The following is a 22,603-nucleotide window of genomic DNA, read 5'->3' as shown; positions in this document are numbered from 1 at the left end:
CAGCTCATGGCTACTTCCTCCCAACTGGCTGATAGGGTTACTTATTGACTTGTATTTCCAGATCTCGAAAGATAAACTGGCATGTTTCTGTGATAACTACCTACATAAGAAAAACAATTAAGACTTAAAACAGACTCCCGAAATGCAGGCGGATTGCTGACAACGTTTTACATGTCTAATATCTCCTTTTAGTTGCATTATATTAAAAAGAGAGGCGTGGTAACGAATGCTTGCACATACATTAATGACTAGGCGTTATGCCAGGTGCCTGATTCCCAGAGTTTCTATTTACCTTCACAACAGCCTTATGTATAAAATCATCCATTTTTTAAATAAAGAAATAGGCTCAGGGAGGTGAACAGTGTGTGAAAGATCACTCAATTAAAAAGATGACCAAGTGAGAATTCAAATGCAGGCCTACTGGATTGTATGCTGCTTCCAATCCATTACGTCTGTGACTAGGAATCTTCCTATCACCAGTACTAACTATACAACCCTGGGAACACTTAACCTCTCAGAGCCTCAGTCTCTTAAGCCCACATAGTGAAGATAGCATCAATCCTGTGTATTTCATAATATTGTTGTGTGAAATAGCAAAACATGTAAAATTACTTTGAAAATTCACTTTGAAAACTAATTTAATAATATCTAGTTAATTAAAAAGAAAATTTTTTTTTTTGAAATGGATTCTCGCTCTGTCACCCAGGCTGGAGTGCAGGGGTGTGATCTCGACTCTCTGCAACCTCCTCCTCCTGGGTTCAAGCTATTCTCCTCCCTCAGCCCCCACCCCCTACCCCGAGAAGTTGGGATTACAGGCGCCCGCCACCACACCCAGCTAATGTTTGTATTTTTAGTAGAGATGGGGTTTCACTATGTTGGCCAGGCTGGTCTCAAACTCTTGACCTCAGGTGATCCACCCACCTTGGCCTCCCGAAGTGCTGAGATTACAGGTGTGAGCCACAGTGCCTGGCCCTATCTAGTCATTATTAGATGTTGCTATATAACATAGGCCAGAAAATGATACATCAAAGACTTAACCCGATAATTATTTCACAGAAAGCTGATAGAGAACAAAATTATTTCTCTAGGTATCTGTTAATGCACCCTCTGAACAAGTTACTAGTGAAATATCTGAACTACGTAAAGCAGCGATGTACTGTCTCAAACTTGAGGATTTCCTTAAGCTTCTACAATGATGAAATAGACAAGCCCTGTGGAGACACACAAACATTCTCATTTATTGTCTCCAAAGAAGAGCTCAACATGAAGCAGCAGCACAGGGAAACTCTACTCTCACCCCAGCGGAAAAATAAAACCAAGCCAGAAAAACGGTTCCAAGTGAGAGAAGTCACTTTTTAATCAGTGTGTATTAGCTAGAACCGTGTCTCATCTTTTATGGCCAATTTTTCATCATTCCACTGTTAGCAAGCACCTTTAATGAGGGTGACTAGCAAAAGAAGAATCAAAACATCATTTAATCATATGGCATCGCGACTGTTTCCTTGAGAAGACTCGATGGGAGAAGGATTTGAAACATCACCTGAGGTGAGACTAAGAAACCACCAGTGCTTCATTCCTTCACGCTCATCTCCCACCATCATGGTTAGACAAAGCTGACTGCAGCCTGATTAACTAAACTTGAAAAACAGGCTGGGTGTGGTGGCTCATACCTGCAATCCCAGCACTTTGAGAGGCTGAGGCAGGTAGATCACTTGAGGTCAGGAGTTCGAGATCAGCCTGGCCAACATGATGAAACCCGTTTCTACTAAAAACATTAAAACTAGCTGGGGGTGGTAGCAGGTACCTGTAATCCCAGCTACTTGGGAGGCTGAGGCAGGAGAATTGCTTGAACCCAGAAGGTGGAGGTTGCAGTGAGCCATGATCATGCCACTGCACTCCAGCCTGGGTGACACAAGCAGAATTCCATTTCAAATAAAAATTAAAAACTTGAAAAACAAAGATTATTCATTTGAAGTCTTCTAGTGGAATACAGGGGCTGGTAACTCTTCTCTCTTACCGTTGCCCTATCATGCCTAGATCACTTCTGACACTTCATTTCCTTTTTCATGTTGTGGCACCACTACCCAAAGTCAACACAGTTATTCACCGTATGTTTATCATCTATCTATAAGGTATTGTCTTAGGTGCATTACTGATAGTAACTCATTTAATTCTCTCATTGGCCCTAAGGCTGTTATCATTGTTATCCCCAGTTTTTAAAAGGAGAAAACTGAAGCACCCAGAAGTTAACTTGCCAAGTCACATGTCTCATAATGAACACAACAGGATTCAGATCCAGGGAGCCTAACTCCCAGGTCGAAATTCCTAATCATCAAACTAAACTGACTCTTCAAAATCTCATTATTGCTCCCAGGGACTACGGCAACAGCCTGACTGATCTTTGCGCCCCACTTGTGGTCCTCTTGAATCCACTCTCCACAGGGCACACAGAGTGGTCGCTCTAAAACAGGAATCAAACCATACACCTCCCCTGATTAAAACCCTCTCAAAGTTTTTCTTTTCTTTTTTGTCTTCTGGAGATGGAGTCTTGCTCTGTCTTACCCAGGCTGGACTGCAGTGTCGTGATGGCTCATTGCAACCTCCTCCTAGGTTCAAGCGATTCTCGTGCCTCAGCCTCCCAAGTGGCTGGGACTACAGGTACCCACTACCATGCCCAGCTAATTTTTGTACTTTGAGTAAGGACAGGTTTTCACCATTTCACCCAGGCTGGTCTTGAACTCCTCACCTCAGGTGATCCACCCACCTTGGCCTCTCAAAGTGCTGGGATTACAGGCGTGAGCCACCGTGCTGGCGACCCTCTCAATGTTTCTATCACCTCTAAAGAAGATTAAAAGTTCCCATCTTGGCATAAAAGCCTTCAATGAGAGGTCTCCTGCCTATTTCTACTCCCTCACCACCTACTCTTCCCCAGCTTGAATTCTGGCAGAGGTCCTCACAGTACTGATGGACAGCAAGGAGTTGTCCTGGGCCCCGTGCTGCTCCCCATCTTTACGCTTTTGCTGAAGCTGTCTGACTCTACTGGGAAGGTACTTGGCATCGGTCTTTTCCTGCTTCACCTGTCATTTAAACCTAGACGGGGACACCCAACACTCATCCCTTCCCTCTCACCCTTTCCAACCATTGCCCCAGCATTAGATGCCCCTTGAACGCCCTCAAAACACTGTATTCACGCCTTTATCTCTGTACTCACCATATTGTATGGAAAGATTTTTGTTTACGTACTTGTTTTTTTGTTTTTCCAACTGAACTACAAGCTTCTCAAAAAAAAATGTCTTTCTCATTTTTGAGCTATAGCACCTAGCATGGCATCAGATTCTCAATTAATATTACAGCTCCACAGTCATCCACATTAGAATATATTTCTGAAAATACTTTGTAAAATTGTATTAAGCCCTCAAAAGGAAACAAAAAAGAAGAGAACGGGAACTCCCTAAATCACAGAATTTCTGACATGCAAAATTAACAATAGAGGCTACAATCCTTTTATTTTGATTCTGTATGGAGAGATTACAAAAGTAATAGAAGTTAAGGGGATTTATGTCAGAACTAAGGTAATACATGATAAAACTGTAATCAGATTAAGGCAGGTTCTATACCTGCTTCCCTCTAGACTCAATGTTCATTCAAGACAAAATAAATACCAACAGAATACGTAATACGACAGACAATCGACATTCTGGAGACGCGACTGTACCTGCTTCTGGTCCCTGGAACCACAACGGCACCACTTTCTTCATTTTTCCTCTGTAAAAATGTTGCAAATTTATTTCTTGTCCTAGGTGGCGTGCTTAAGCTCTTTTTGTTAGCAGGTCCATCTACCAGGTCAGGCACAAACACTTCAGAAGAGCTCAATGATTTATTACCTTCACAGCTATTTTTCTTGGTCTTCTTCGTAAATGAAAGGGAATACTGACTCAGTAGATCATCTTCTGACGGCTCTTCTAAATAAAAACAAAATTATCTGTAAATCTTTGTTTCACTTGTACTTAGAGATCTGGCCTTGACTTCCATCTATAGTCCATTGTCCTAAAAATTTTTTTAAACTATGCCTCATAAAGGAAAACACAAGGATGATTAAAAAAAATTCCCTTAGCTGTTTCGTAATTTCACACATTAAGATTTCATATCAAATATTTGTACAATTTCATGTTGAAATTACCCAAACCAAAATTTCAGAGCATAATCAATCCTGTGTGGCCATATATTTATTATACTAAGGGCCTAATTTTGAATATTAAAAAATCTCCAGGAAAATTTATATGTAAATATATGGTTAACGATAAATCATTAAAATGTTCCAATAAAACCAGCAGCTACTGATACATATGACTTATGTGTTCTGTTTTTTTAATTTTAATTTTTAATCTTTAAATTTTGATTTTCTTTTCTTTCTTTCTTTAGTAGGACAAAATGGACTAAGAGTGTTCTGGTTTTTGATGTATATTGTGACTGCCATGTAATCTGTGCTATAGTTCTGATCCTCATTACTTCACTATGAGCCCCAGGAAGATTGCTGTGTGTCAGATGTACTCTGTATATTAAAATAAATCACGAGATAAAATAATAACCAAAGTTTAAAGTCTGGGATAGGTAAGTACAAAGAGATAGCACTGAAGTTCTTTGAATTACTTTGACGAATCTGAGTCTGAAGAGCTTCTTCTTCACAGGAGTGTGTAAGTACACACTACTGTAATCTTTATGAAATTGGTAAGATACGTTGGGGCTACCAAAATACCAGAAACGAGATGCCTCAAATTTTTAAAAGGCACAGATTTTTAAAAAGCTGCATCAGCCAATGAGATTTTGATTCCCGGCCAAAAGTCAAATCTGTTTATTATGCAGGGAACTGTGAGTCATTATAGAAGAACAAAAACAAGTGTTCGGTGGTGGGGTTGAAAAAAGAAAGAAAGAAAAAAAAAAAAAAAACAAGTGTTCCAGGGTCCCCAACAAGGCTTTTAGAAGCCAAACCAGATTAGCCTCATTTTTTTTTCCAATAAGAAAAACAATAAGGTCATTAGCATAGCTGTTTGGGGGACTCCATCAATGAAGCATATCTTGAATTTGGCAAGACACTTGAGTTTCCCTCATATATCATCCTAGGAAACGATGTGGAGCAATATCTACTGTAATTAGTTACAGGGATTTGCAGCAAGATGCTCAGCCCTAAAAGACTACTGGCAGCTGTGAGTCAAAAGGAAGTCTGTCTTATATACTCCAGAGTTCTGTACTTGCCCTGTTTCAGTTAAACATTATATAAGCAAACACACTGAAACCAAAACTTTAAGACTCATCAGTTTCCAGATGACATAGATAATACCCATATACTAGAAAATACAAAGATTCAAACAAAAAAAATTAACAGGCAGAACAATGAACTAAAATCAAGGAAGATTACAGTAAGAGGAATGAGTTAACCCACATTTAAGTTTAAAATGTAACTATACCTAATAGCAACTGGCAAATATCAATTATAAACTCAGCAAATTCCAGCAAAATGCCAGATTGCAAGAATGTTAATGCAATCTTAGTTTGCAATAATAAAAGCACAGGACTGAAATAGTGCTAATGAATAAGTCTCATGAGATCTCATGGTTTTATAAAGGGAAACCCCTTTTGCTTGGCTCTCACTCTTGTCTGCCACCATGTAAGAAGTGCCTTTCACCTTCCACCATAATTGTGAGGGCTCCTCAGCCATGTGAAACTGTGTATCTGTTAAATCTCTTTCTTTTGTAAATTGCCCAGTCTCGGGTCTTTATCAGCAGTGTGAAAATGGACTAATACAACTATAAAACTCCTAGAAGAAAACAGGAGAGAATATTAGTGACTTTGCGTTTGGCAATTTTTTTTTTTTTTTTGAGGAGTCTTGCTCTTGTTGTCCAGGTACAATCTTGGCTCACAGCAACCTCTACCTCTTAGGTTCAAGCGATTCTCTGCCCTCAGCCTCCTGAGTATCTGGGATTACATGCGCCACAACCAAGCTCAGCTAATTTTTTTTTTTTCTAGATGGAGTTTCACTCTTGTTGCCCAGGCTGGAGTGCAATGGCACGATCTCAGCTCACTACAAACTCTGCCTCCTGGGTTCAAGCAATTCTCCTGCCTCAGTCTCCCAAGAAGCTGAGATTATAGGTATGTTCCACCACACCCGGCTAATTTCATATTTGTAGTAGAGACGGGGTTTCTCCATGTTGATCAGCCTGATCTTGAACTCCTGACCTCAGGGGATCTGCTCACCTCGGCCTTCCAAAGTGCTGGGATTATAGGAGTAAGCCACCACATGTGGCCTGGCAACGATGTCTTAAATATGACAGATGTTCACCAGCATTTTGCAAAACTGATATACATACCACTTCTTGGTCTTTTCATAACGGATGATTTCCTTGGAAGATTTAACCCATTAGTACTAATCACTCGTTCAACTCCCACAGTACTTGGATTCTGCTTCAGTCGTGTAGCCTTGGAAACAACACTCGACTCTGGTCTAGGACAGTAATTCTTATGCCAAATGCTACGAACATTAGCTGGTTTTTGACATGTTTTGTCATCCCAACTATGACTTCTTGAACGGGCAGGCTAAAAAAGGAAAAGGAAAAAGATTATTTGCAAAAAGAAAATAATCAATTTTTTTCCTTCTGTATCAACATAAATTACAAATATTGTTACCCTTAAAAATAAGAGTGTTCGATGAAATAAATACCTGTCCTTGAATAACATTTCCTACTCTGCTGGTCCTATACTTTTCCATTAAAAGTCCACATTCTATTGGAAAGAATCAGAAAAGAATAGAAGCATAATGTTATACAGTAATAAGTGCTAAGTAGAAAAATAAAAGAGAAATGTTATTAAAAGTTGATTAATAAAATCAATGTGTTTAGTTTTGCCTACGAATAAACTTGAGGCTACAGGAAAACAGAGATGCAAGGGACAGTGAGAATTCTGTGGCTGGAGCACAGGTGTGAGACTGGAGTAAAGAATTAAAGCCTTGGCGTTATAGGAGCCCCTACTGGGGGATGACTAAAGAGAGAATTATTTGACCCCCATGTCCCCATCTCCAACCTGACCAGTCAACAAACATCTACCTGCCTTCAGAACTAGAAAAACTGAACTTCTGAAACCCAGAAATAGCAACAGACGTAGCAGGCATTTCTGAAAGTAGAGAGATTCATTTGTCTGAAAACAGAGATTAAACAAAAGGCTACATAGTGAATGGCAAGGAACCATGCAACCCATTCCTGGCCTGCCCCAACTCACTTTCTCTATCCTGCTCTCAAAATACAGACAGCCAAAGTGTAGCCACCCTAAGTAGACATTTCTTTTTGGAAAAATATAACTGTGCAGAGAACATTCCAACATTGGGAGAATTCACACATCAAGTCCAATGTGTTACCAATGACATCACCCAAAAACGAAGTCCAATATAATAAGCCCCACCCCTTCACACAATGCTTCCCGTGAGCTTTCCAGTGCCCCTTCAAATATGACTGGACAGAAGTTACTACCATGAGGGAGAAAATACCAGCACAGGAAAAAAATACACGGCAGTTACAGAGAGCAGAAAAAAATGTCCAAAAAATTATCATAGTCTGAGAAAGATAACAGATGGCATCCAAATCTTCAAAAAAAAGTACAATTAAAGAGTCCCCACATATAAAAATATGATAGTAGAAGTAAAAATTCAACAGAATTTCCTGCACTGATAGAAAAGCTCCATGCTGTCCAGTATGTTAGCCACTAACCACTGAGAACCTGAAAGGTGGCTACTATAACTGGAGAACTAAAACAGGCATTTTATTTCACAAATTTGCATAGCCACACATGGCTAGTGGCTACCGTACGAGACGGGGCAAGGTCAGAAAATAGGGAAATAGCAACCGAGTGTAAGGTTTACATAACTGGAGCTGATAAAGTTATTTCCAGTGTCGTTATGGATTTGCTGTCTTGGTAGGCTTGGCTTATTTCAGCTCACAGTAATGGTTACTTTCCTGTCCTCAATGGGTCACCAGTTTGTTAGTGGTCATCTTTTCCAGGATCACTTCTTTTTTTTCTCAAGATCTGGTTACTTTACATGGTAAACACTAAGACATTCTTAGTCCAGCCGTCATGAACAACCTTAATATATCACTTTTACATATTAAGTTCCCTTAATACATCACTTTTTTCTACATATGCTGGCTTTTTTTTAAGCCTGGAATCACTTACTCATCTTGAAAAACTCTGCTAATCCTCGCAAACTGAGGATACACATCAGTTTCTCTTTGAGCAGACAGTAGAGAGCTTGGCTTGGAATCACAGCTCCCCTGTTTATTAAAATGGTGAGCTGGGCAAGTTACTTAGGCGTCCTCTATTTCGTCATCTGTAAAATGAGAATGGTACTGACTTCAGAGGCTTTCTGAAGAGTAAATGAGTTACTATGTCCAAGGTGCTTAAAAGAGCACCTGGAACATAGTAAATGCTCAGATGTTTGCCATTATGATGGAGCATCCTCAGGTGGTGAGGGACATGCTTTTTGTTTCCACAGAGCCTGGAATACACCTTTAGTATAGCACTTACCATGGGGTTCTCTTTATAATCCCATCTCCTTCCTGTTTAGGCAATGGGCATTTGACAGGTAAGATCTTATTTTTCCTATATTTCTTATTCTTCTTCATAGTCCAGAACCCTAGCTAATCTAATTACACTGTTACAGTGCTTGATAAATGTTTAGTAAAGGAATAAATTAATGAGCAAGAATTAGACTGGAAGCTACGGAAAAGAAGGAAATGTTAACCAGAGGGCCAACTCAAAGAGGCAAGAGGATGCAGGAATGAAATGGAAGCCAAAGTTTATTTCCAAGTTTTCCAGTCTGAGAGAACAAAAGAGACCTGTAGCTGACATTCATTCATTCAACATAATGAATGATATTTACACAGTAAATATCATACAGCCGTGAAGATCACAAAGTTCTGCCTTTATGAAGACCACATTCTATTGGAAAGAATCAGAATAGAAACATATTGTTATACAGTAATAGTTGTTAAGTAGAAATATAAAAGAGAAATGTTATTTGCCTATGAATAGACTTGAGGCTACAGGAAATCAGAGATGCAAGAGACAGCAAGAATTCCACGGTTGGTGCACAGGCAAGAGACTGGAGTAAAGATGGAGGTGTGAGTTCTTTGCGTAAATGGGACTAAAGCCCTAAGGACTTACCTACGGAAGAAATGTAAACAGAAAAGAGAACAGAGGATAACAGAAATACAAAGAGAAAGAGAATGATGGGGGACAGCATCTTGAGGAATACATACAATACTGAAGCAGAAGAAAACAGCAAATTGTTCAAAGAAACAGCAGGGGCGTGCACTAAGTATTTGTTAAACTGCATGAGTGAAAAAGAGTTTTTAACTCCCATAGCGTTCCTAGGTTTGGGTCTTTAGTGATGCCAAATGCTACAGAAGCTGAATGGCATGAGATGAGACAAAAAGTCATCAAATGCTTGGTATATTCAAATGAAATGCTCAAGGATAAGGGTTTGATCATAAATAACCGTCACTTCTTAATTTAAAAAAATTAACCAATATATGTTCTAAGAGATGTAATTTCTCTAGGATTAAGTTGTTTTTAATGTACACTCTGCACAGAGCCTGGATAAAGAAATGCTTAAAAGATGCCTTTAATCGCAGTTCTTGAGACATAACTAAAATGTGTTTTCATAGGGTGGTCATCAAAACGTTACCATAGCAGTGTCTGGATTGTAGTCATCGATCTGTTCAAAAGTATTTATATCTTTATTTCCAAGTGCTATTTGAAGAGCTGTGGAATCATCCACATATCTAGGTTGATAAGATTAAGGAAAAACATACTTATTAACAATCAACCAAATGATACTATACTAAGATGGAAAAATGTTTTCTATTGTCACAGAAAATCCATAGGTTTATAACTTAAATGGAATCTACTTACTTTACACATCAGCATTACTGAAAGCCCAGACATAGTTCACTATCTCTATCTGTCCCTGCAGGAGTTGGTGTCTTCTGAAGCAAAGCCCCATGCCGTCATACTCCTCCCCTTTCAAGGGAGACGGAAGAAAAAGTCCTAGCCACCACCGAAGGGACTCAGGGCTCTGCATCAGCCTGTGTGCACGTGGCCAGTGGCTATGGGAAGGGCATCCTCTCCTGGTACACTCAAATGCCCAGAATGCTCCTCTGAGAAATCGATTGTGCTTGCCACGAGGAGGTCCTCTCAAGAGCCACCTTTGGAATGTGACTGACCCTGTGCATGCTCCTGTCAGTCAATCTAAATAATCAGAATGCACAGCAGATGAGCCTTGGGTTTACAAACAAAGTTGGGTTGGGTACGGTGGCTCTTGCCTGTAATCCTAGTACTTTGGGAGGCCAAGGGGGCAGAACACAAGGTCAAGAGATTGAGACCATCCTGGCCAAAATGGTGAAACCCCGTCTTGAAAATACAAAAATTGGCAGGATGTGGTGCCATATGCCTGTAGTCCCAGCTACTCAGGAGGCTGAGGCAGGAGAATCGCTTGAACTCTGGAGGCAGAGGTTGCAGTGAGCTGAGATCGCACCACTGCACTTCAGCCTGGGGACAGAGCAAGATTCCATCTTGAATAAATAAATAAATAATTTTTAAAAAGTTGTCCCAATTTTTCACTAGCATGGTGATTTAAATGAACAATATACAGATTTCACTAAAAAAAAGAAAGCAAAAAAATAATTTGCAAGCTTTTTACTAAATGCCTCACAAAAAATATCGCCGTAAAAATATTGAAGAAAAAAGCACAAATTCTACCATTCTGGCTCAGAAAGGATACTGCCCAGCGTAGCTTAGTGTTTCAGGATCAACATCATCTTCGTAGGCATTCAGAGGAATAAGTTTCCTTTTGATGGGATCAAAAACTAGCTGATAGAGGAAGGTATTGTTGGCTCGAATAAATCCTTTGATGTAATCCTCTGGTACTGTGATATTCATCTTGAGATAATGCCCAATTTTCTTGATAACCTAACAATGCAAGCAAAAATATTTTATCTGCAACTAAAGAACTAGGAACATATATATTTTTATATCACCCCTCACCCCCTAGAACAGGGAACATATTATCCTCAAGGCTGACTGACTTACATCACAGGATCATGAAGAGGGACTGAAACATTAACTGCTTTCATCTACATCAAAAAAATTCTATCAGCAAACACAACCACGTAATTTCACTTAAAATTCTGTCTCATAACTAGTATTTTCTTTGGTTTTTATTTACTTTTTCTTTTTTGAGATGGAGTTTCACTCTTGTTACCCAGGCTGGAGTGCAGTGGCATGATCTCGGCTCACTGCAACCTCCACCTCCCAAGTTCAAGTGATTCTCTTGCCTCAGCCTCCCAAGTAGCTGGGATTACAGGCATGAGCCCCCATACCTGGCTAATTTCTGTATTTTTAGTAGAGATGGGGTTTCACCATATTGGCTAGTCTGGTCTCAAACTCCTGACCTCAGGTGATCTGCCCACCTCGGCCTCCCAAAGTGCTGGGATTACAGGCGTGAGCCACTGCGCCTGGCCTTTCCTTGGTTTTTCTATTACTAATTTGAAGGATAAAAATATAGTTATGTAATACATCAAGTTTATCTTTCTAGGTGTAACTTTGAGATTCATTATTCATTCATCTTCAAAGTTCTTTTTATCAAGAAAGGAAAAAACAAAGAACATACAAAATCTGAAAATTAAAAAAATCCAGGCCGGGCGCGGTGGCTCAAGCCTGTAATCCCAGCACTTTGGGAGGCCGAGGCGGGTGGATCACGAGGTCGAGAGATCGAGACCATCCTGGTCAACATTGTGAAACCCCGTCTCTATTAATACAAAAAAATTAGCTGGGCACGGTGGCGCGTGCCTGTAATCCCAGCTACTCAGGAGGCTGAGGCAGGAGAATTGCCTGAACCCAGGAGGCGGAGGTTGCGGTGAGCCGTGATCGCGCCATTGCACTCCAGCCTGGGTAACAAGAGCGAGACTCCGTCTCAAAAAAAAAAAAAAAAAAAAAAAAAAAAATCCAAATATTCTTAGATTATATTTTTAAAACAAGTTGACATTCTGATTTCTATGATTCTTAAAGCCAGAAAGGATCCTAAACATTACATAGTAAATTCATAGGTGAAAAACGGAAGACCCAGAGAACTGAAGGGATCCTGGGGTCACAGGCGAGTGACAGTATGTGGTCCTATTCCCACCTGGGATATTATCTCCCAGCCTAGAGATCTTTCCATTACATTACGTCACCCTCAGCCCTGAGGACTATGCTTTGTACTCTTGGAAATAGAGGAATGGAATTTCTGCTTTCTAAACTGTAAGGGCTTTAGAGAATATCCGAGGGGGAAAATGAGCTTCTTCAATGTTTATTTTTTAAGAGAAACTACAAAGTAGTATATCCAGAGTCTCAGAATTTTCCAGAGGATATGTGACACATGATATCAAATGAGACTTAATGAAGCAGCAGATACAGGTTGGGTATACATTATCCAAACTGCTTGGCACCACAAGTATTTCAGATTTTGAATATTTTCAGATTTAGGAATATTTGCATTTACACATTATGAGATGAGGTGGGGATGGGGCCCAAGTCTAAACATAAAATCCATTTATCTTTCCACACACTGACAGCAAGAAGGTGAAGACGACAAAAAAACCGAGTTATGTTTCATATAAGTCTTACACACATAGACCGAAGGTAATTCTATACAATATTTTGAATAATTTTGTGCACCCTTCACATGAGATCAGGTGTAGAATTTCTCACTTGCCATGTTGGGGCTCAAAAAGTTTTGGATTTTTTGAACATTTCAGACTTTTGGATTAGGGATGTTCAACTTGTATACGAACACAGCTGTCTTCTGTTAGGCCACATTAAAGAGATTTCCATAAATACATGCATGATTCCTCTCTCAATAATTTTTGTTTTCAAAAATATGATTGTTCTTCATAAAAGCATGCTATTTATGCTAATTTGTAATGAGTTTATTATAGAGTTTAAATAAATTGATAAACGTTTAAATTTTTGTTTTAATTTTTAATTCAGTAAATAACAATAGCTATCACCTACATATACAAAAAATATTACCATACAGAACTTTAGGAGCGTAAAGGGATCCTGAGACCAAAACGTTTGAGAGCCACCACTACAGAGTTATAGCACAGAAGTCAAAAGACTGTAAGTTTAATTTTACCCTAGAATATTTTGCTCTTGAGCCTCTTTATATCAGTCTTTATTTTTACAATCACTACTTTTTTGTCAACTGCAGAAAATATGATTCTTCCAATGTATGTTTGTTGCTAAGGCAAAGTTCTAGTGCCTGTCATTTGCTCCTTTTAATAATGTAATATAGGTTATTCACATAAAATAATATTTAAAATCCATATTCTGATGTATTATTTTATTAAGAAATGCTTCAGAAATTGAATACGACACTTGGCAGATCACTCTTACCTTTACTATATCTGGATTATTGGCTAGTTTTAGGACTTTGCACGCCTTTGCTAATCCAATCCCACGCAGTGATGAGAGGTAGTCACAGCCTGAAAGAATACACATGTAACGAAATTTCTCTTCAGTGAATACATCCCCAAGCTGTCTGCACATTCCTAGCCGAGCCTGATCAATTTCAAGTCCATTTCCAAACTGGTCCATCTTTAAAATCACCTTCAAAAGGAAGGGAAATCGTTAATACCAGAAGGGCCACTTTTATTTGTTATTATCTAATCCACTGCAATAATTTTAAGAAACCTTTCTTGTTCTTCATCATAACACTGAAAGAGAGGAGACACAGATAGACAGGCTGATGATTACCAAGTCTACAAATAAATTACGCTGAAGCATAGGATATGACTAGACAAGGATATACAGCCAGGACTCACTTGTCACAATTCTGGTATAAAGATTTGTATCTCTTTATTTCCTACCTATGTTACAGGGTTGTCGTGATGATCAAGTCGTAATGTACACAAAAAACATTTTCTCTTTCTGTACCTTTTAAGTAATCTTTTTCCTTATTATTGAAACAATACATGTTTATTGTAGAAAATTTGGAAAATATGGAAATTCAGGAAGAAAACAAGTCATCTATATTCCCCCATTTATCACTGTAACCTAGCATTAACCTTTTGATAGAGACTCTTCTAGTCATAAATACAGGCATTAACAAAAATAAGAGCAGCCTGTAGTTTTGTATCTTAATTCTCCCCTACAGTAAGTTTTCCATGAAATAGTTTTATACATAATTCCAAATAACTGCATAGCAACTCATTAGCACATAAGTTAGTAAACCCAACCTAATTGAGAAATATAAAGCGTATGTTGTCATTATTCAAAAAAAAAAAACTGGCAAGTCCATATTCTACTAAAGAATTTGTACAAAACAAAACAAACCCCTCCAACCTTAAGGGCTTATTCTGAAAAAGTATCCAGATTACACAAATGTCCAGGAGCAAAGACCTTCTTTTCATTTTTAAATAAAATAATTATTACTATTATAAAAATAGATGTCAGTTACAAATATTCTATTAAATAAAATAATTTTATATTCCATAATCATTATAAATTTTACAAATATTATAAATACTATAAATATTTTATAAATATTATAAATGATAATTTCCTGGACAGGAAAAACTTCAGCTCCTTGATATACACTATTCCCATCTACATAGAAAAGTAACATGCAGTAGTAGAGTTAAGTACCTTTTTTTTTTTTTTTTTTGAGTTAAGTACCTTTTTACAGCCAAAAGCTAGGAGATCTGAGTCCTCTGTAATTATAGCTTGTACAATTCCCGCTTTGTTAAGATAGGCCAACTGTGCATCAGCTTCATATGGAGCCACGAGGCAATCTACTCCCTGAGACCGGGCAGCCTGGAGGAGAGACTCACAATGAAATCTCCAGCACAGCATCTGGAAAGCATTAAACAACTTCCTGTTTCAAACCCACTTTATTACTAGCCTCAGCACGCACATGCCAATATTGCTTTGAGAAATCATTTCCTTTGAAGTAGAGTTTTTCTACTGCAAGTTCTAGTATATGTTGAACTAATTATATAGCCACTGAGACATTTTTTAAAAATCAATTTATAAAATTTGGAGAAAAGAAATACTCCTATACAGTCAGAGGAAAAAAGAATCCTACGAGCTACAAAAGTAATTATTTTATTTTTTTTGAGACAGGGTCAGGCTTTGGGGAGGCTGAGACAGAAAAATCGCTTGAACCCGGGAGGCGGAAGTTGCAGTGAGCTGAGATAGTTGGGTGACAGAGCAAGACTCCGTCTCAAAAAAAAAAAAAAAAAAAAAAGAAAAAGCTGACTCCACCTTTATCAACCCACCTTTAACAGGCCAGGCACAGTGGCTCATGCTTGTAATCCGAGCACTTTAGGAGTCCGAGGTAGGTGGATCACCTCAAATCGGGAGCTCAAGATCAGCCTGGGAAACATGGAGGAACCCCGTCTCTATTAAAAATACAAAATTAGCTGGGCGCAGTGGCACATGCCTGCAATCCCAGCACTTTGAGAGGCCAAGGCGGGCAGATCACCTGAGGCTGGGAGTTAGAGACCAGCCTGACCAATATGGAGAAACCCTGTCTCTACTAAAAACACAAAATTAGCCAGGCGTGGTGGTGAATGCCTGTAATCCCAGCTACTTGAGAGGCTGAGGCAGGAGAATCACTTGAACCTGGGAGGTGGAGGTTGCGGTGAGCCAAGATCGCACCGTTGCACTCCAGCCTGGGCAACAAGAGCGAAACTCCGTCTTAAAACAACAACAACAACAACAACAAATAAAAAACACCTGTACCAAGCAGGTTCTAAGAAGGGGAAAGTGAGGGCTGGGACTGTGGGCACCCCGACACTAAGATTTACAGGGATAAGGAAAGAAGCTGCTTCGAGGAGGAGGTAACAGGGAACAGAAGTCTGTAGGGTACCTGAGGCAATGAGGCTAAATCACAGACCTCTGTCATTTGAGAGTGCCAGTTACGGTGAGTGTTGAGACTACAGGAGAGTTGGGTGAGACCGACACCTCCAGGGATTTATTCCTTCCACCTCTTTATTTTTTTATTTTTAATAGAGATAGGGTCTCCCTATGTTGCCCAGGATGGTCTCAAACTCCTGAGCTCAAATGATCCTCCTGCCTCAGCATCTTGAAGTGCTGGGATTACAGGTATGTGCCTGGCCCTCTTGCTTCCATTGTTCTGGAACATAACTAAAGAGAGAACCTTACTTATGCCTTAGGATTTCTCCTGAAAATTGTTGAACTCTTCTTTATCTAATGATACTGTTCCCTTCTTCTGATATCTGCCCTTTACTTGAGATTAGGCCTAGAACGATTTTCCACCCTTGATTTTCTTGCTCTCCCATTAATAAACAACTTATAACTAGCTTTAGTGAACTTGCCCACCTGTCCCTTCAACTTCATTTTTTATTGGCTTACTTTAATTACTTTGTGGGCCATAGCATGTGTGATATTGATAGACCGGGTAAAACACTCTCGGGCCTCCGAGACTTTCCCCTCACGAAGAAGCTGCTTTCCCTTAAGAAGATTGGCTTGTCGTCTTCTGCAAGGGAAGAACATATTTAAAATATAAAACATTTAAGAGGCTGACTCAAGAAACTATAACAAAACAGTAATTCAAGAAGCTTTCCTAGAATTGAAACAAGTTTTTGACTCATTTGAAAGTACACACCAGGTCCTTGAGAACATTAACCCGGATGCTTTGGGCTTCTAAGGCAAAAAGAACACGTGATTTCAAATGTATATGTGCACACACACACAAGATTACCATCAGGCTTTTCCACAGTAATTCTTTACGTCAAAGAAAATGCAGTAACTAAGATACTTTTAAAAAAAAAAGTGATAATAAAGTAGCAGATACATAACACTTAAGGAAATCCGTTCACATACTAGGCTATAAAATAAGCCTCAACAAATTAAAATTTTATTTATTAATTTGTTTAAGCCAAGCACAATGGCTCATGCCTATAATTCCAGCACTTTGGGAGGCTGAAGCAGTTGGATCGCAAGGTCAGGAGTTCGAGACCAGCCTGGCCAACATGGCAAAACCCTGTCTCTACTAAAAATACAGCTCCTGGTGCTGGGCGTGGTGGCATGCACCTGTAGTCTCAGCTACTCCGGAGGCTGAGGCACAAGAGTTACCTGAATCCAGGAGGCGGAGGTTCCAGCGAACTGAGATTATGCCACTGCACTCTAGCCTGGGCAACAGAGTAAGACTCTGTCAAAAACTAAAAATTAAAAGTTAAAAAATTTTTTTTAGTGACTGGATCTTACTATGTTGCCCAGGCTGGACTACAGTGGCTGTTCACAGAGGTGATCAGAGGGCACTAAAGCGTTGAACTCCTGGGCTCCAGTGATCCTCTTGCCTCAACCTCCCGAGTACCTAGGACAACAGGGGAAGCCACTGAACCTGGCTTAAAATTTCAAAAATTGGTATCCTGTGGACGACAGCATCTGACCTTAGTACAATGAAGTTAGAGATTAAGTAGAGAAATAACTTACTCTCTTCTAGATCTCTCTACTTCCTTTTTAGAAGGTAAAGTACATCCATCGAATACGAGAATAGGCTTGATCCCATGAGATAGTAACATATTTACAAATTTCATACAAAATCCTACATACCTATGGAAAAAAAGAAAAATACATTTAAGTGCTTTGCCTTTTGTAAGGTAATACTACTTCTGCTCTATTTTAAGCCAGATGAGAAAATTATGAAAAGAGAAGGTTTTTTACGTTGTTATTTTAAGCAAATGTTTTCATAGGAATTGGAACTCTGACTCACTAGACTTGGATTCAAATCCTGCCCTAGATACTTATGACCCATGTGATGTCTGGTGAACTACTTGACCCACCAAGTCTGGGTTTCCTTATCTGTAAATTAAAGAGCTTTGATATTGCTTCTAATTCTGACATTTTTGGTTTCAAATCTGGTCTTTTTCTGCCTTTTTTTTTTTAATTTTAAAAAATTTCAAATCTATTGAAAAGTTGAAAGAACAGTATAACAAACACTGGATTCCTCCAACAATACCATATCGCAGCCACGTAATTTAATAGTGACACAATATTATTTAATAGTGACACAATATTATTTAATACTCAATGTATACTGTAATTGGTACAACTGTCTCAATCATGTTTTTTATATTCAGTGGTGTCCTGGTAAATGTTTAACCACCAGTTCTGGGGGAAGAGGTGCCTGATTTCCCTGACATAAATATTCCGCAATGGCAGATGAGCTACCTACATGAACTCAACAAATGCTGAGTTGAGAAAACATGGTGTGTAAAGAGCTCATGGGAGCTGGCTCCAGGACACCACTGCTACTGTTTTTTCCAAATCCAAGATCCAATCAAGGATCAGGTGTTATATTAGGTATTGTGACAAAAACAACCGCATTCACAACTTCTATCTTTTTTTTTTTTTTTTTTTTTTTTTTTAAAAAAAGGCATTTTAGATGAAAAATAGGAATGGGAAAACATAATCTTTAAAGACAATCTTTTCGCATAACACAAATTTAGCAGCTAAAATAAAGGGGGAAAAAAAGATGACCTTTTAAATCATATATAGGCACCAAGCGCGGTGGCTCACGTCTGTAATCCCAGCACTTTGAGAGGCTGAGGCAGGCAGATCATGAGGTCAGGAGTTCGAGACAGGACTGACCAACATGGTAAAACCCTGTCTCTACTAAAAATACAAAAAAAAAAAATTGCTGGGCGTGGTGGCAGACGCCTGTAATCCCAGCTACTCAGGAGGCTGAGGCAGAATTGCTTGAACCTGGGAGGCGGAGGTTGCAGTGTACCAATATTGCACTATTGCACTCCAATCTGGATTACAGAGTGAGACTCTGTCTCAAAAAATAAATAAATAAATAAATCATATATAGTCATCTTAATAGGAGACTCACTACATCATTATCCTATTTTTTTCTATTTGTTGTAGATCAGTGACAATGAACTTGCATCGGTACAGAACAACGATTGGGACCTGCTGATCATAAAGCAAAATTTAGGAGAAAGTCAATGTGAAATTAGAACAAATTTTACAAGACATTTGTTTTTTTGCTAACTAGGATTAGCAGTATATTTTCTGTACCCAAGAACGTGGGAGTCAGAAATTATCATGGATTTTCAAAGCATTGTTAAAAAATTTATCTTAGGTTAAGAATTGGGCCAGGCACAGTGTCTCATGCCTGTAATCTCAGCACTTTGGGAGGCCGAGGCAGGTGGATCACTTGAGGTCAGGAGGTCGAGACCAGCCTGGCCAACATGGTGAAACCCCATCTCTACTAAAAATACAAAAATCAGCCAGCTGTTGTGGTACATGCCGGTAATCCCAGCTACTTGGAAGGCTGAGACAGGAGAATCACTTGAACCCGGGAGGCAGAGGTTGCAGTGAGCAGAGATCAGCCACAGCAATCCAGCCTGGGTGACAGAGAGATTCCATCTCAAAAAATAAATAAGTAAATAAAGGAGATATTAATAGTCTTTGGTTTTCGTCCATTAGTGTCTTGATACTCTGGCTTATTATAAAGAAAGAAAACTAGGCCTATTATCACAGAAGGAAGTCATCCCCGATTTGGCAATACTCTAAAACATACAACTCTCGCTTCCTGAAAAATTATGGCATTGAGTGAAAACAATCCATTTCCGGGGGGGAAAAAGGCATTGTACGTCTCATTCTTTTTTTTTTTCTTTTGAGACGGAGTTTCGCTCTTGTTACCCAGGCTGGAGTACAATGGCGCGATCTCGGTTCACCGCAACCTCCGTCTCCTGGGTTCAAGCAATTCTCCTCTCAGCCTCCCGAGTAGCTGGGACTACAGGCGTGCGCCACCATGCCCAGCTAATTTTTGTATTTTTAGTAGAGACGGGGTTTCACCATGTTGACCAGGATGGTCTCGATCTCTTGACCTCGTGATCTACCCGCCTCGGCCTCCCAAAGTGCTGGGATTATAGGCGTGAGCCACCGCGCCCAGCCGTACGTCTCATTCTTAATTGTCAAAGAATTAATATAAAGTCCAGACTTACCTATCGGTAGGTTCACCTTTGGCTAGCTTTTCAGCACAAGCAATAGCTCCTTTGTGAAGCCAGCAATACGTATCCACAGCTACCACCTGCCCTTTGTACTTCCGCACATGGATGGGTTCAGAAGCTTCTTTGATAAACTGTAGCAAGCCATGTATCCCCATGGTGACAAATTAACTACGTGACATGAAAAGAGACAGAACAGTAATATTTAAAGAAAAATACATTTATCAAGACATTTTAGATAAATAAAGAGAAAGAACTGGGAGTCCAATGTAGAAATTGTTTACATATTCAAGAATCACTAATCTTTCATATTAGCTGGGCTTCTTCCTGTCAATTTCCATAGGGTAGAATTTACATTAATTACTAATACTACCCCTAATGCCGCTTGACAGTTGCTTAATGTTTATTCTATTCAAAGTGCTTCTGCACTTTGACTCCTAACATATGCACAAACAAAACCATGCATGTGATGGCATCACACTGCCTCTACAGAAGGGATTCATTGTAAGGGCCAACATGCAATTCAAATAGGAGTAGAAACTCAAAACAGTTTGTAGGAAGGTAAGCATTTCAATTAAAAAACAAAGGAAAGGCCTGGCGCAGTGGCTCACCCCTAATAATCCCAGCACTTTGGGAGGTCGAGGTGGGCAGATCACCTGAAGTCGGAGTTGGAGACCAGTCTGGCCGACGTGGTGAAACTGGTAAAACCCCGTCTCTACTCAAAATACAAAAATTATCCAGGCGTGGTGGTGCACACATGTAGTCCCAGCTACGCGGAAGGCTGAAGCAGGAGAATCGCTTGAACCTGGGAGACAAAGGTTGCAGTGAGCCAAGATGGCGCACTGCACTCCAGCCTGGGAAACAGAGTAAGACTCTGCCTCAAAAAAATTCTAAAAAAAAAAACAAAAAACCCCAGAAAAAAAATCAAAAAGAGTTACAGAAATGATCCTGTACTTTTTTAGGACTGAAACTTGCGGCGATCAGAATGCATTATTTTAAGCACAAACATTCTGGTCACAAACAGTGGTGGTGCCTAGGGGCAATTCCACCTGTCTCTGGGAAAGCTACCCCAAAGAACTGTGAAACTGCGTCTGCTATGCAAATACAGCTTCAAGACAAACGCTTTAGCTTTCCACCTGTTTCCATTCTGGTTGCAGCCCCCAAACCCTTTCTACGCAAAGATTCTGGAACTGTCACAGCCCTTTCTGGAGAACGGACCTACTCCCCCTACTCTACAATAAAGAGTCAGTAATGTGCACTGACCAGTTGTTTAGCGTTTCATAACACAAATCTCTCCTACCAAACCTTAAGTACGGAAGGAAGGGAAGAAAGCAAGTACAGGATCAGCAGTCAGCTTTTATCAGAGCTCTCAAGGCTCTAGTTGAGCAGTTCTCCAATTTCAGAGGTTCTTAGATTCTCAACTTCAATCAGTGATTGGGATTCACCAGTTCTTCTGTGAGGCTCGGGACTCTGAATTTTAAACACAGTAGGTCATCTGGATGCAGGTGGTCCTCAAGCTACAGTTTCAGAAAAACAGTCTCTTACCTCTCAGATGGCGTCTAAAGTTTTCTCTCACTCCGAGGAAAACAGATATAATAGTTCATGAAATTTACATAAGCTTCTTCTGGGCCAGGCAAATATCCTCGAATAAGTATTTCTTCTTTAGCGCAGTAAGAATGGCTGAGTGCAATAGTAAGAATGAATGAGCACATATCTCAAAGAGATCGCATGTGGCACTCGAGGTAACAATAACAACACCATCTTCACATTATCCCTCTGTCTCGCGGAGATGTGCAGGCGTGGCCCCAAGCCCATTCCAGACAACACGTTTCCTTAGGCCTGCACAACATTATGGAAAAATGTACTTGTCAACATTTTTTTGGTTTTTTGTGATACGGAGTTTTACTCTTGTTACCCAGGCTAGAGTGCGGTGGCGTGATCTCTGCTCACAACCTCCACCTCCCGGGTTCAAGCGATTCTCCTGCCTCATTCTCCCAATTAGCTGGGATCACAAGCGTAGGCCACCACACCTGACTAATTTTGTACATTTAGTAGAGACGGTGTTTCTCCATGTTAGTCAGGCTGGTCTCGAACTGCTGACCTCAGGTGATCCACCCGCCTCGGCCTCCCAAAAGTGCTGGGATTACAGGAGTACGCCACCGCGCCGGCCACTTGTCAACATTTAAAGGTGGAGAGATTGCATGTAAAACCTGGACTGCCTGTTTCTGCGGATAAATGAGAGAAGTCTGGCAACCCTGGCGCCTGCTCCAGCTCGGAATCATCTGCTCTTTATCTCCCTCCGTTCACTAATTGCAGACCTCACGTGGCCAGACGCCCCCTCGGAACAAAACAACATATACTCCACTCAGGCTGAAAGCTCTGCTGTTGTGTTGGGAAGACCACGCCAGAGCCTCTCCTTCCCTTCCTGGAAGACCCTGAATCCCGAGAGGAGGGTCGGAGGTGACACTCAGATCGACCCCCAACGGAACCCACCCATTAGCCTCCACACAGCCCGCTCCTCTCACCTTCCGAGA

General features: G+C 40.0%; 1 protein-coding gene across 1 annotated transcript in view; it reads right to left on the bottom strand.

Moving 5' to 3' along the window:
• Nucleotides 1–21,904, bottom strand: part of EXO1 (exonuclease 1) — a 34,047-nt gene extending 12,143 nt beyond the window's left edge. The window contains exons 1-10 of the mRNA XM_012443735.3: nucleotides 21,615–21,904; nucleotides 20,067–20,240; nucleotides 17,545–17,664; nucleotides 16,462–16,585; nucleotides 14,761–14,898; nucleotides 13,480–13,692; nucleotides 10,826–11,013; nucleotides 9,731–9,827; nucleotides 6,366–6,591; nucleotides 3,716–3,962 (exon numbers count right to left, since the gene is read on the bottom strand). Coding sequence (XP_012299158.2) covers nucleotides 3,716–3,962; nucleotides 6,366–6,591; nucleotides 9,731–9,827; nucleotides 10,826–11,013; nucleotides 13,480–13,692; nucleotides 14,761–14,898; nucleotides 16,462–16,585; nucleotides 17,545–17,664; nucleotides 20,067–20,227 — 1,514 coding nt within the window. The 5' untranslated portion in view covers nucleotides 20,228–20,240; nucleotides 21,615–21,904. The remainder of the gene's footprint in view (nucleotides 1–3,715; nucleotides 3,963–6,365; nucleotides 6,592–9,730; nucleotides 9,828–10,825; nucleotides 11,014–13,479; nucleotides 13,693–14,760; nucleotides 14,899–16,461; nucleotides 16,586–17,544; nucleotides 17,665–20,066; nucleotides 20,241–21,614) is intronic.
• Between the last annotated feature and the right edge of the window lie 699 nt (nucleotides 21,905–22,603).

This window comes from Aotus nancymaae, unplaced genomic scaffold (genome assembly GCF_030222135.1).
Source record: "Aotus nancymaae isolate 86718 unplaced genomic scaffold, 86718_ANA_hifiasm-v0.15.2.pri h1tg000032l_0, whole genome shotgun sequence".
In the NCBI taxonomy this organism is placed as follows: Eukaryota; Metazoa; Chordata; class Mammalia; order Primates; family Aotidae; genus Aotus; species Aotus nancymaae.
The sequence above is the reverse complement of the archived record's forward strand: the minus strand, read 5'-3'. Positions and strand labels throughout refer to the sequence as shown.